The 15,474-nt window shown below is 43.9% G+C and overlaps 1 protein-coding gene across 1 annotated transcript; it reads left to right on the top strand.

Annotated features, from left to right (window-relative positions):
• The first annotated feature begins 2,050 nt into the window (after positions 1-2,050).
• On the top strand, positions 2,051-15,066 carry KCNA2 (potassium voltage-gated channel subfamily A member 2). The gene is made up of 2 exons (XM_019492536.2): positions 2,051-3,315; positions 4,007-15,066. The coding sequence occupies exon 2, from the start codon at positions 4,174-4,176 to the stop codon at positions 5,671-5,673; it is 1,500 nt and encodes a 499-aa protein (XP_019348081.1). The 5' UTR covers positions 2,051-3,315; positions 4,007-4,173; the 3' UTR covers positions 5,674-15,066.
• The last annotated feature ends 408 nt before the right edge of the window (positions 15,067-15,474 follow it).

Here is a 15,474-nt window from a genome sequence, read left to right as displayed (position 1 = left end):
TGTTGCACCATTTCCTTCTTATCTCTTTACCTTTGCCTACCTGTTGTCTATTGTCCATCCTGAGACTGGAAGTCACATGGAGTCAGGAACAACTTTTGGTTCTGTGTATGTGCCATACCTAGCATAAAGGGATCCACGAGCGAGGTTACGAGGCACTCTTTCAATATAAACGGTATTGGAAGTCGAATTGCAGTGTCTAGAGGCAGTAAAATCAGGGTCCCAGTGTGCTACTCTCCAAACAGAGAGCTGGAAGGGTCCTTGAGAGATCATCCAATGCATCGCTCTACCCCAAGGCAGGACAAACTAAGACATGCCTGACAGATGTATGTCTAACCTGTTCTGAAACTGCCAATAAAGAGATTTCCCAGCTAGGGTTCAACTATCCTTCAATTAGAGAGTTTTTCCTTATATCTAACCTCAGTCCTTTATACAGAGAGCTAGCCCCTCCCTCTGAGCCATCACTGCCTATGCAGAATTGAAGTGATTTGACCAATATCTTGCAGCAAATCAGTGGCAGAGCTAGGAATAAGGCTCAAGTCTTCTTATTCCCAGACCAGTTTCCTAACCATTGGACCATAAATACCCTTCACTCCAGTACTCATAACAGTGACAGATGGCTGAACCTGGCCCCGTATTCCCTCTTGGCTATGATCACCCTACCACATTTTTCTGCCCAAAGCTGTGGGTAATTTACTATTGTGTACCTTTCAAATGCCAACGGTACAAATCTAAGCTATATATTAAGAATATGGTGAAGATCCTAACCTGTATGTTACAGCAACATCATATATCAAAAGATTTTATTATTGCCCTGGAGTTGACATCCATGTCTATGCTTTGAAGGGAGAAAATCTTAGAAGCATTCATTTAAAGGATTTTTTTTTTTTGTTGGGAGGTTCGTTGTGAGAAGCAGCAGTGCAGTTCTGGCCATCTATTTTTTAATCCCCTCTTCAAGCAGTGTCCCCTTTAAGTGAGCCTCTACTGTTTCCAGGTAAGGAGTGGTACGACAGTGCAGCGAGCTCCTTATGTATTCACTGCATGCCTGACTGCAGAACCAATTGTAAGTCGTTGCCTCTCTCTCTCTCTTTTTTTTTCCTGTTAAATAGAGGTTTACCACAAACTGTGAAAATGGATGCTTCGTATTTCGATTGAAAAGGGTAAAGCAAACACGACCTTTTCCTCAATGCATGCAGTCTTACCTCCGTTGTCTGAAATCATGCTAAACACTCTGAAATGTGTGGAATGTCTCATGCCTGCAGTGAGCTTGATTTGAGTCAGGTCTGTGCATGTAACTAAAATTGGTGTTTTTTGCAAAATCTCCCTCCCAACCTTAGAAACCTCAATTAGCATGAAGTAGACCAAAAGATGGGGGCTTTGTTTGCTTATAACCGAAACAATTTGGGAATGCATGAAATGGTAAGAGAAATAGAGAGAACCGGGCGGCATGATTTAAAAGATGCTAAGCTCAGATGACACCATAGCAATGTCCGATAAGCACTAGCAGTTGTTGTTTTGATTTGGAGGCAGAGAGATGAACCTGGATCTCAAGTGAAATAAAAAATAACCATGCTAAAAAAAAATCAAAAAAAAAATCTCTGTGCAGTTAAATTAACCTAGTTATTTTATGGACAGAGGGAAAATGATGCTATTAAGAAACATGCAGGTTTGCTTGTTCGGTTGGCTGTTTTGTTTCCCAGATGAAATTTGGTCCAATAAGACGCCTGTCGTTTTTTGCAGCAATAAATGAATTGTGTTCATAGTTTTTTATTATGATTCTTCTAAATAGCTAGGAGGATCGGATCCTTTAGGTCCTCCATGCATTAACTGGGGAGGGAGAGAGAGAAGAGGGGGAGAAAAATGGGACAAATTATAACCTTCTCCTATTTGGGCCTGATAAAAAAGGGTTAAGTGAATGCTGCAAGCCTTGTCAGGATTGTACTATTTTTTCTAGTGCATAAGGAGAAGGGAGAGGAGGATTCGACAGAAAGGGGAAATTTCAAACAAGAGGGGGATCTGAACCAAATTCTCTGAGGTTAATGATGAAGAGGCAGGCCAGGAGATGTTACTGCCCAGACATAGGTAGAAATCTCTGCCTGGGAAACTAAGAGCTATGGGTTATATTCTGCTTGACTCCCCTACCTGGTTCTATAATCCTGGCTCAGAGGAGAGAAGCCAGCGGCTGTCTGCAGCGAAAGGAAGGAGGTTAGAGGTTCTGTCTTTGAGAGGGAAAATGGTTGGTTGGACTTCTCCGCAATAAGAAACACCATCCTCCCAAGAAATGTCCTGGCCATCTGTGACTGTCTAGTTTGCCTAAGTGAGATGGAAGAAGTCGATGACACAATGTTGTGCCAGGATCTTGAGTGTGAAAGTCTCAGGGAGAATTTCTGGCTGCAAAAGTTGAACTCACTTGGGGTTTTCTGCAGGCTGCTGGGAAAGTGGAGCTCAGGGAAAGCCGCTGAGCGCCTTCCCCAGCTGTCCCCTACTGCCTCGGTGGAGCTGTTAGTGCACTGGAGCCAACCAGCCAACTGATCGTAGGTTGGATCCCAAGGCAACTCGTGTGTGCAGAATGAACTTGTGCGCCAGCTTGACTTGGACCCTGGCGCTTGGTGGCTGAGCATGGCAGGGAGCATCATCTGCTGTTTGCCTTGGTGAGGAGGAAGAAGATCAAGATCATATTGCAGAGCACCCACCATCGGGCTGTGTCTGTGACCCCCCAGTACCAGCTCCCACGTGCGGGGTGGCTTTTGCCCTGTGCCGCAAGCAGTGTGCTCGAGAGATGCGACTCTTTTCCCACATCGCCACGGGTACTCTCTCCCCCTCTCTCTTGTTGTAGTGCAGGTTAGTGAGGAATCATAAACCAGCTTGCTGAAGAAAGGGGGTTGCCTCTAGAAGCTGGGTCTTTGCAGATGCTGGTTTAAAGCACCCTTCAGCTTTCTACCTTACCGCTGTTTTTTCCAGGAGATGCCACACCTTCTGAGGACACTGGGGACATCAGCATTTTGCTGAGCTTAGCATCTTTCCTCCATCGTACAGAGGCTTCAGACAGACGCTCATCTACCCTGAAGTAAAGAGCTGCAACAGCCACCAAGAGGCTTTTCTTCCTCTCTCAATTCAATCCAGCCCCATTTCCAGACCTGGCTTCCACAGTCTGGAGAGCTACCCCTTTTCCCCCGCTTTTCCGTTGATGGCTCACCATTATTTTTAACTCTGAAGAGAGGAAGTTATGGGGACCTTGGAAGCCTGTATTTCTCTCTAGGATTTCCCCCGAGTCAAATAATCTGTGTTACTAAGAGACACTGAGATTTGCTTCTCCAGGTAATATGATTTGTTTTCTGTGCGCAATGGTCGTTTGCAGGGAATGAGAAGAGAGGAGCCAAAACACAGATCTTGAGCAGGGGAATGCAGTAGTCAGTTTGCCAGCTAGCACAGGTGTTTGTAACTTAACTTAGCCACTAAACCCTTGGCTAGCTTTAAAGCCTGAAGTGGAAATGTATATATGCTGCAGCATTTTGGCTTGCAATTTGATTTCCAGTGCAAAAAAATTGTGAATGTGTTTAACTTTAGATTGGAGGCATTAGTGTGAGTGTGTTCCTTGACAGTAACACTGACTTGCCTCGTATTGCATGGTTAAATGTTAACCCTTACTTGCATGGATAGAATTTATTTTGCCTTGCATTTGCTTCCCATTGGCACAAAGAGTTTATTCTTTTGAATAGAAAAGCAGCTTGTTCTAAAGGGTTTTTTTTTTTCCTTTCTTTGCTTTTTAACAAGTTGCAAAAAAAGAAAAAAAGTTCTGTTTTGCCAATGCAAATGTTTTCCTTCATGTTTTGAAGGGATATAGATTTTCTCAAGTGCTTTTTTTTTTCTTTCTCAGCACTGGATCTTGAGATGGGTTTTCCAACTCTGCATAAAGAGGGTAAACTAAAATCAGAAGGAAATGAGGTGTTTTCTAACAAAGGCGACCTTTAATACACACAACTTTATTTCATCTCTCTCTCTTTCTCAGCAGGGTAAATTTTTTTTTTTCTGTTTTGATCATCCCTTCGCCTTTTCATGAACCACTTCCAAACCTACGTACCTGTCCTTCCACAGGATAGTAGCTTTTCCCTGAACCCGAATCTACCACCGGGCAATTGGAAGAGTTTAGATTAAAGATTCCCTGTAAACCTAAATATGACAGTTGCTACTGGAGACCCCACGGATGAAGCGGCAGCTTTGCCCGGTCACCCTCAGGACACGTATAATCCCGAGACCGATCATGAGTGCTGTGAGAGGGTGGTCATTAACATCTCGGGGCTACGGTTTGAAACGCAACTCAAGACACTCGCTCAGTTTCCAGAGACCTTGCTAGGGGACCCTAAAAAGAGGATGAGATATTTTGATCCTCTCCGGAATGAGTATTTCTTTGACCGAAACAGACCCAGCTTTGATGCTATTTTGTACTACTACCAATCCGGTGGCAGGCTAAGAAGGCCTGTTAATGTGCCCTTAGACATCTTCTCTGAAGAGATCCGGTTTTACGAACTCGGGGAAGAAGCTATGGAGATGTTCCGGGAGGACGAAGGCTACATTAAAGAAGAAGAGAGGCCTCTTCCTGAGAATGAGTTTCAGAGACAAGTATGGCTGCTCTTTGAGTATCCTGAAAGTTCAGGACCTGCCAGGATTATCGCTATTGTCTCTGTCATGGTGATTTTAATTTCTATCGTGAGCTTTTGCCTGGAGACACTTCCCATTTTTCGGGATGAGAATGAAGACATGCATGGCAGCGGGGTGAGCTATCATCCCTACTCCAACAGCACCATGGGCTACCAGCAATCCACCTCATTCACAGACCCCTTCTTTATAGTAGAGACACTTTGCATCATTTGGTTCTCCTTCGAGTTTTTGGTGAGGTTTTTCGCCTGTCCCAGCAAGGCTGGGTTTTTTACCAACATCATGAACATTATTGACATTGTAGCCATCATTCCCTACTTCATCACCTTGGGGACCGAACTGGCTGAAAAACCAGAGGATGGCCAGCAAGGCCAGCAGGCAATGTCTCTGGCCATCCTTCGAGTTATCCGCTTGGTGAGGGTCTTCAGGATCTTCAAACTGTCCCGGCACTCCAAGGGGCTGCAGATCCTGGGGCAGACCCTCAAGGCCAGTATGAGGGAGCTGGGCCTCTTGATATTTTTCCTCTTCATCGGTGTCATCCTGTTCTCCAGCGCTGTCTACTTTGCAGAGGCTGATGAGAGCGCATCTCAGTTCCCCAGCATCCCAGATGCATTCTGGTGGGCAGTGGTTTCCATGACAACAGTTGGCTATGGAGACATGGTCCCCACGACCATCGGTGGTAAAATAGTGGGCTCCTTGTGTGCCATTGCAGGTGTATTAACGATTGCCTTACCAGTGCCGGTCATAGTGTCCAACTTCAACTACTTCTACCACCGTGAGACCGAGGGAGAGGAGCAAGCACAATACTTGCAAGTAACCAGCTGCCCAAAGATCCCTTCTTCCCCTGACCTAAAGAAAAGCAGAAGTGCCTCCACAATTAGTAAGTCGGATTATATGGAGATTCAGGAAGGTGTAAACAATAGCAATGAAGATTTTAGAGAGGAGAACTTGAAAACAGCCAATTGCACCCTAGCTAACACAAACTATGTTAATATCACCAAAATGTTAACCGATGTCTAGTCCGGAAAACCTATTAACATATTTAAAGCTGAAGTGGAACAATTGCAGATCTTGCATAATACCCTGCATTGTAGTTAATACAGTATGTTCTACAGTGTGTATTTGGTTCTGCATGGGAAGCAATAGTTGTGTAAGTGACTTTCTACCATTTTATTTATACGCCGAATAAGCTTTCACGCAACAATTGTTTTTGTCCATCACAGGCTTATGGGTTTCCAAAGATATGAAGCATCTGAGCATTTAGAGCAAAGTTATATCATTGCAATACCAGGGATATTGAACAAAAAGTTATTCCAGGAACCTCATGTAAACAGCAGCACTAAGAAATGTCAAACAGACATGTAACATTTCGTTGCACTCAACACGTACAAAAATATATCCCACAAAAATAGTATGCGTCTCGCTTCCAAGCTTATGGAATTATATGAAAGGTCGTGCATAATTTAATTAAAGGGCCATACATCCACGTGTCTGAATTACTTTAAGGTTCAGATTTCTGACTCAGAATTGCCAAGTGAGAGCACATCATGCAGGCTCGGGTTTCATAACTGAAAATGCTGCATGCTGCAATGGTTTCATCCACTGCAGTATATCGGTGTGAGACCCAAGGGAGCGACAATTAATATGACAGAGACCTTATTTATTAAGTCTTAAAATTTCTATTCCAGTCATAGGGAGGGACAAATCAATAAATCAAAAGCCTGGATTTTATTTATTTATTTAGAAGACTCTTCCATTGTCACTGGTTCCAGGGTCACCAAAGACACATCCATTGACACTTTTCAAATGAGTTGAAAAAGCATCTTTTTTTTAATAAAACTGGAGCAAGTATGCTGTGGCCTATAATATATTTATACTGCAGTGAAAATTAATCAGTAATACAGTACAGCTGCATGGATATTTGTTGCATGAATCTTAATATTGAATACACACAAAAATATATATTTTCTTAGTAGACTATACAGTATTCATGTTTATAGTGTTTATAGATTCTCCAATGGTTAGAAGGAGATGTGTGGGAAAACAAAGGCTGGATCAGAGAAAGGCATGTGCTGACTATAATCTGATGGATAAGCAAGGGAAAGGCGCTGTGTGCTCACAGTATTTACAGCCACGAGTGCAGAATAGTGCAAACGAAGGAAGGTGACCTGAAAGTGAGACACCTGTGCTCATCCTGTGGGGGTCCAACTTGTAATTAATCTTAGCATCATGAGCAAAATTCTAGAGCTGCCCAGAGACGGTACAAAGGTGAAGGCTTTTCTGACACTATTGTTCAGCACCCATGAGCTTTATTGTATATTCTCATATTGTATATACAGAGAGAGGTGGAGCCAGATCCTTAGCTAGTGTGAATCTGTAGCACTTCAGAACAACACCAATTTACGCTTTTGGGGGATTTGGCCTTGCGTGTGCAATATACCTGTGACGCGAATTTGGACTTTGGCTAAGTTTATGCAATGTAATACCAATACAAGGAAATGTATGGGTGAGATCTACTGTTGGTGTACGCTGGCTGAAATGGAGCTAGACTAATTTGCCCTAGCAGAGGAGGTGATTTTTGTGTGACTGTGTGCAGTGCTGGGTTTAAGTGTTAAGTTTTGTCATGGAAAGCTATTGCCCTGTGATTGACCTGTATTACAACGCAGATACCAGACAGCCGGCTGCTTTGGGGCATGAAAATTCAACCCCTGCCCTTGCTTACATCTGCTGAACTCAGTTCGATCATACAGGTATCACTGAAGGCAGGTTCAGGCCTCAGGTCCTCTAAGGGCCCTTTGTTGTCAGTCAGTGGGGCAGAAGTTTTTCACGACCCCTGATCTTCAGATTACTTCTACCATTTACAAATGCATCCTTGCCCTAACTGTGCTGCAGCCTCAGCCAGCCTCTTCTGAGCCTTTCTGTGGCCATGTCTACACTGCAATCTGAGGTTTGATTGCCGCATAGGTGGGCATACTGGAGCTGGCTTTAATGTAGCTAACACAGGTAGCGATCTCAGTGAACCAGTGCACACAGGGATGTCAATGCTGGCTAGCCACCTAAGTAAGAAGCCAGGGTGCTGGGCTCCTTTGAACTGTTTACACCAGAGCCCAGGTCACTCTGGGTATGATGTCTACAACTGCAATCCAGAAGTGTGATTGGAGCTCATGAGCTAGCTCAGCACTGGTCAGCTCGGGTCTCAATAGCATTTTAGCCATGGCATCCTGAGCTTCAGCATGTCTACATAGGCACCCCTGAGTAAGTATTCAGTGCCTGTGATGTCTATGCTGCTACAACTACACTGTCACTGAAAGTCCTGCTAGCAAGTTTAAAGCTAGTGTCGGTATGTTCACGCTGCAATTACATCTCTGGATTTTAGCACAGATACCCTGTGACTTTACCGCTATTGGTGCCGGAGCTAGCAAGATTAAAACTACACTATGCAAGCCACAATCACATCTTTGATTGTATTGCGGATGTACCTCACTTTGTTTTATTTCCAAGGGAATGCTGCCCACTCAGCCCAAAGCAGAGCTGTTTTGCTTAGGGTCAGATTTTTTTAACCCCAACTAAATAGAAAACTTCCTTTGAACTTGATGTGACTTTTCCCTGAGGGCCACAGGTGAGCTACATTCGGGTGCAGAGACTTCATTTCCACAGTCAGCTCACAGGCCTGGCTTGCAGTACATATTTTATACTAACCTTCTGCCTCCGAGTGAATGTAGGGCTTGATCTTCAGGCTGGCCTAGTGAGTCCTCAAACTGGACCAAATCCTGAAGTCTGTACTCTGTCTTTACTCTCCCACAGCCTCCTCTGCCCCAGGGATTTCAATGGGAATTTCTCCTGAGTAGTGACTGCAGGATTTGTACCATTCCCTTTCCAGTCTCAGGCTTATTCAGGAATAGTTGGGGGGCCAACAATTACCCCCCAAGAATGTTTTAAACGGATTATATTTGTTTCCCTTTGCCACATTGATTTCTGTTTTTCAGTAGCTGCAAGGTCCAGTAGCAGAGCTGACAGGCTGAACAGCAGCAGGAGAGAAGGGAAATGTTTTTCCACTGGTGAAACTCTTGGAAAGGTCTCTGAGAGAGAGCTGTGCAGTGAGATCTCAAGCAGCTTGTTGGTCATCTGTCTTCTGAGACCAACAACTGTTGACTAGATACAGGAACGATAGTGCCAAATTTGTTTTGGGGCCCAGTCCAGCAAAGTACTGCGTAAGTATTTAAAAAGAAGCATGCACTTAAGCAGTATGCTGAATTGGAGGCTTAGGGCTACATCTTATTTCCCATTGATGTACCTAGATGGGACACAGCTGTGTAAGTGCCCCAAACTGCAGGTACATGGCTATGCACCTATATTTAGGTGTATAAAGGGGAATACGATTCAGCCTTTAGACACCCATTGACTTCAGTACGGGATCAGGCTCTTAGGGCTGATACAAAGCCAAGAGTATATTGAGGAAATTCCTGGCATTTGTCATTTTATAGATTGCCATGGCTGATGGGATTTATTCCGACACTTGCAAGTGCAAAAAAAGGGTGCTACCCTGTTGGTCCACCTGCTTTACCTGTGGCAGGTTAGGGTGTTACATCCTGTGGTTGTGTCAGGATTGACGGTGTCATTTTGCTAAGAGGTTAGACAATGGATTTGTATGGGATAGGGATGATCCTGCCTTAGGCAGGGGGCTGGAGTTGATGACCTTCGGAGATCCCTTCCAGCCCTACTTTTTTTCCCCTGTGATTTCTTTGATTCCTACCCTGTTCTACAGTAGTGGATCAAAATACTGCCAGGGGCCTGACTCACCTCCTCTGAGCCAAATGGATTTGTTCCTTATTTGTAGCTGCGCAAATGAGGATAGATTGAATCAGCCCCAATAGCAGTGGTACTACAGGGCTTTGTGCATCTATCGCATGGGCCCCCAACCCCTGCAAGGTGTAGATGCTGTCAACTGTAATGCATTTCAGTGGCACAGCAGGGTGCTGAGTGCCATGTGGCCCTGGGCATCAGCACTGCATTGGATGCATTTATTTTGCTAAGGGATCCTTCTCCTTCACTGGTGCAGCTATGGGAAAGCATTTTTTCCTCTGTCTTCTTATTTGCACCGAAATATTTTTTTTTAACTTCTAAAATGCAATGAAAGAAAATCAAAAGCAATAAAAACTTTATTCAGGACAATGCTGTAGTATTGTATAGTAATGGTCCCAAACCAGCATTATTTGCACCTCTGCCAGAACTCCCAGTGAAGCCAGCATGAAGAGTATCCACAATAGGGCATAAAAGTGCACTGGAAATTCACCCTAGCTGGCTGTTCGCTAACTCCCTTGTGTAGACAAGTCTCAAAGCATCTTTGGCTCTCTTTACCGTAGGACATTGGCACCTTTTGACCTCTGATGCATTTATTCTGGCAACGCCCCTGTGAGGTTTTACTGTTTGCATGGGAAAGGGGGGGAGGGATGGGGTAAGAGCCAGGCTGTTATAGATATACGTATAGGTGCCTAAAGATGCAGATCAGCATGTAGTGGAATTCTCAAAAGTGCCTGAGTCCTTAACTCACTGATTTCAAAGTAGGTGCCCACTGCATCTTCAGGCACTAAATACCTTTAAAAATCTGGCTCTACGTGACTTTCCCGAGGTCACTGAGGACATCTGTGGTAGAACAAGGTTGTGAACTGAAGAAATCAGCCACAGAAAAACAGTGGGTAACATTTGCAGAAGTGCCTAAATCTCATTGACATTCTGACTCCTAAGTCAGGTAGGTAGTTTTGAAAGTGTTTACCCCGAACATCACGTACAATCCTGCAGGAAGCTGTTAGTGGAACAGGGAAATGAGCTCAGGTCTCACATGCATATTAACTTTCTCACAGTTAAACACTTTTTAAAGTCAGAGCATACACATGTACATGGAGCAGAGTTGACTTAAAAGCGACACAAGATAATACACCTCTGAAGTATATTATCTTGAATTGCAGTAGTTAAGTCAACTTAGCTCACAAGATGGCTGCCACCAAGTCAAGGGGTTGTATGTGTGTATGGTCTGATGTGGCTTAGTTAAGTCACCTTATTTTAAATTGACTTAGTATTTGTGTATGCACCCCTGAATTGCAGGCAAGTGTCCTGATGATGGACAAGTCACAAGTCACCAAGCTAGACACTAATTTTGGGCACCACGATTTTAGGATGCCCATTTTCAGTGTGTTCCCTTTCTGTGTGTTCTTACAGTCCTTATTCAGATGGAGCTTCCGCTGATGTGGAGAAATGCTGCATGGATGAATTTTATCCTTGTGTTGAAGACTAGTGCAGTCTTACACATTACTTTTCTGGAGGGCTTAAGTGGAACTTAAAAGATCTTGTGCTGGACCTTTTTTATAAAAAATGAATTTGAACCTATGTGAGTAGAAACTAGGAACCACTTTTTTTTGCCTGAGTCAAAACTGCAGGCTTTGGTCTAGGAGGGCTATTGAAAGCCACAATGTTTTGGGCCATTACTGTAGAATGCTGAACTATAATGCGTAAGGGCTATCCCCAAAGAAAGTGCGCTGCTGTCCTTACATGCAGGTGCACCTATCAATGTCCATCTTGTCCTGCAGACAGATGACCCGTTCGGGATAAAATGCTCATTTGTCCAAACCTTCAACCAACAAAATCCTGAACCATGCTTGCTACCAAACACTGTAACTTTCAACAAAGTTTTGTTAACTTTGAAGTAACTTAAAGTGATGAAGTAATCCTTTCTAATCAGCTGTGGCCAAGACTAAATATATTGCCATCTAGCCCAGAGCACCTCAGGCATGAAAAATTATATGTGGCTAGTGATCTGCTCTGGGGAGACAGACATAGGCAATGGCACAATTTGGAAAAGCAGCCAAATGCCAGATATAGAAGAATGCACAATGGGACAGGGTGTTCAGAGAATGCTCACAGTTTTTAGTGGATTCACTGGGAACACTGTCTTTATGATCATAAAGGCTGCTGTGATCTAATAGACTACAATAAACTACAGCAAGCAGGAGGAATCAAATTTACCTTAGCCTTGAGAAGAGGACACTTCTGTTAACTTGTGTGCGGCTTGTGCTTACAGGCCAGAGCTGTAGGTGCTGTTGGCTTCGGACTCTCTCATGTCACTAGGAACAAGCTGTCAAAAATGATCTTGGGAGCCTAGCTGAGGCCTGGTTTTCAGAGATATCGGACAACTACAGTTCTCCTTGACATCAAATGGAATTGAAAATCAGATCTGAGGTGTCTCAAAGTGGGCATCCTAAAATTGTGGTAGCCAAAATGAGTGTCTAGCTTGGTGACTTGTAACTTGTCCAAAGCTGTAGTGAGAGGCAGTGTCAGAATCAGGATTAGCATGGAGGTCACTTTCTGACACCCAGCCCTGATACTGAAATCACTAGGCGACATGCTATCTCTTTAATACCTTGAATGATTGGTAGTGAGGGCACCCATATAGAGCTGAATGTACTGGTCAGTCTATCAAATTATTCTAGTTGTCAGGAAAAGGTATCTGTGCATAGATATAACTGTGGTTACAGGATTTATCAGGGGTACTTCTCTCTGCAGCTCTGTTTTTATGTCTAAGGCCTACACAAATACTAATTTTATGCTATACCAGGAAAAAGATCCCAAGATTGGTTGAGTGTAGCATGTGGGTGTATAAATATGGGCATATTTGTGCATAAATACACAGAAGGAGAGAAAAAGACAGAGGAGGAGGTATTTCAGGAAGGGTCTTGTATTATTACCAGATAATCCTCCTAGGTCATCCATTGAAATTACTGCCAAAATCTTCTAGCCTTTCTGGAGTTTGCAATACATATAGAGATGGGCCCAGACTGAAAAACTGATCCAGATCTCAGCTGGAAATGGGTGAGATGATGCTCAGGAACCAAACATCACCCCTTCTCAAAACTGCGAGTGTCTGAATTCCAGTTTTGCAGATGTTCCCTTTCCTTCTTTCTCTTCCCCTCCCACTAAAACATCAGGAGATCTCTGATCTGGATCCAAAGTCCATGGTTTGGGCCCATTGCTAGTATTTATGCTACTATGCAGGGGAAGTGGAACTATTCCTAAGGGATTTGTTTGTATTCAAGATGCAGTCTTTGTGGGATGTGCTATTCTCTCTCTTTCTCTCTCTATTACTGTTGTGAGTATCAATCCCATGAAATGTTAATGGCTTACAGGTCCCAGAGCCCTAGAAAGATGGGCTCTTTTCCCCATTCCCCAGATGGAGCAGGACTTATGGCAGACTGTGGAACGAGGTACTTAAGAGTGTGGAAACAGCATGCACAATTTGAGTTGAGGAGAGGCAATATAAGGGATTATGTCCACCAGGGAAGCCCGTGAGCTTCCCCGCTCCATGCCCTCTGCCCTCCCCAAAGGTGTGTGGACCATGTATGTGCTCAGTGCAGGACCAAATGGTCATCTGCCATACTGGTGGAAGGTGGCCTGGAAGACATGAGATGTATCTTTGGCTTGGTATTCACCAGGGATCTTGAGATACAACATGAATAAGAGACTATGCTTCTTCCTGGACCTTGTCTCTACTAATCTCTTCCTTATAGTCACAGCCTTTTCCTGTTTTCAGAGCTCCTGCCTTCTGTCTGGCAAGCAGTTGTTGCTATTAAAATTCATTGTGTTAGAGGACCCCAAGCAGGGATCAGGGCCTCATTGCACTAGGCACTGTCCAACCAAACAACACAAAGACAATCCCCACCACAGAGAGCTGACAATTGCCGCACAGGAACACCTTGGCCTCAGTTCATTTTTATGCCAATCTGTGCATCACTGCTTCAAAGCAAACCCTACACTGCTTTTGTCTAAGTTCAATGCTGCACCCCCCTTTGTCCCCCAGTGTCCAGTGCAATGTAGCGATCACATTCGACCAACAAAATCACCTCTTGTTTCTCATTGCAATAGAGACGTGGTGCTCAAAATTCAGGGTCCGCAGGCCACTTGAGTGCCATGGGACAAATCCATTGGCCGGATCCCACGCGTGGGGTTGGTCTGAGGGTGTGATCTGGTGCATGTGCCCATACCTGCACACTAGATCTGGCTGCTTATGCCAGCCTGAGCCCATGCACTGGATCTGGCCATGTGCCAGCCAGGCCCCAAATCTGCTTGAGCCCACGCATTGGATCCAACTGTGTGCCTGTCTGACCCCGCACAATGGGCCCACCATGTGTGGTGCAATCTAACACACAAGGCCATGTCCTCTAGCCTGGGGGGTTCCTCATGGGTCCAGAAATTGCAGGGGGAGCAGCAATTAACACTGCCACTGCTCTCCTGCTGCCAATGTTTTGGCCCCATGGGAAGACCGCCAGGCAAGATGACATGGCCTCCAGCACCCCTGCATTAGAGCCTTCCTGAAACCTTCCATCTGCAGTCACAATCTCAGTCGTCAACTTTGCCTGGCACTGAACATCCCCAATTCCTGAGACAGGAGGAGGAGCTGCAGGTGCTCTGGTCATGGGACTTTGGGCTGGATCATCAGCAGACGTCAGTCTTCACTGATTTACCTCAGCTGAGAGTCCGGTCCATCAGATACTTGGAAAGTGGCAACAGATGAATCTCTTAGTTCACGTTTCTCTTCTTGGGTATGTTTTGGCTTCTATGAGATGTTGAATGTTGTGTGACAATGGTTTCCATACCAAGGTCTGTGCGTGTATAAATATATATGGGAGCTGCATTTTATTTCAAGACTCGTATGGCTGTTTTTCGGTTGTTTTTTTTTTTTTACTGAGTATAAAGACTAATTACTAGTTTGCACCTGCTTCCCCATTGCCTAAGACTTTGCAGTTGTCTTACAATGTCATATTACTAACCATTACTGGAAGCTCAAAAATGGATGTTGGATCAAATAAGTATGTGTTGCCTAATTCGAGAGAATCAATAGGAAGAGGAAATCCAAGAAGGACTTATAATAATGATGCTGGAACCGAACGTTTTGTCTCCATGGTTACTGGAGAAATGGGACCAATAATGGAGTGAGGCCTATAAACTGTTATTCGAGGACTCATGGGAATTCCAAGTCATTTAACCATGTGTTTGCTAGACAAGAATTTAGACACCAGCTTTATCTGAATTGCACAGTGTGTATAGACATTATTGTTCTTATTGACATCTTGTGGGAGTTCTCGGTGTCGAGTGGACACTGGTAGCTGCGAGATCCCAGGTCAATAAGACTGGAGCCTTGTATATAGATATACATATCCATGTACATACATAGTCCAAATCCACATTTGCTGTCTGGTTTATCATGAGTGTACATAATTTATTCTTCATAGAGTATCACAGATTTTGTAAATATCGGCACTAATTAAGAGAAAATAAATATGTATATTATTGAAGATTTATTTTGACATCAGTTCTGTGTGGAAAAAAAGAAAAGAAAAGCAAATAAATTTTTGACAGACTGGTCATTTTTGTTGATCTGAACATTCCCTGACCAAAAATTCAGAGGTATTTTCTCACTTCGAGATTTTCCCAGAGAGGTCTTTTGCAGGAAAAATATTGAAGAGGATGAACGTGACTTAATTCATTTTCAAACAATGTAGAAGGAAGACATATTGTGTGATGGAGAAATGTTGTCTAGTCCATCCATAGTAATTACAATAGCATAAATCTAAGGAATGAAACAACCTCACCTTTGAAAATCCCAATTGTTTCAGCAGAGCAACAGAAAAGCAGTGGATGCATCTCATTGCCTTCTACAACCACAGGGATCTTAGGACAAATGCTGAGTTGCTTATTGGAAAGGACTCAAAGGAGAAATAATGGGTTTTTTTCCTGTGTGGCTGTATGGGGATATTTCAAAGACATTGTTGA

Source organism: Alligator mississippiensis, chromosome 14, assembly GCF_030867095.1.
Source record: "Alligator mississippiensis isolate rAllMis1 chromosome 14, rAllMis1, whole genome shotgun sequence".
Lineage (NCBI taxonomy): Eukaryota > Metazoa > Chordata > Crocodylia > Alligatoridae > Alligator > Alligator mississippiensis.
Note: the sequence above shows the minus strand (reverse complement) of the source record. Positions and strands in the feature narration are given on the sequence as shown.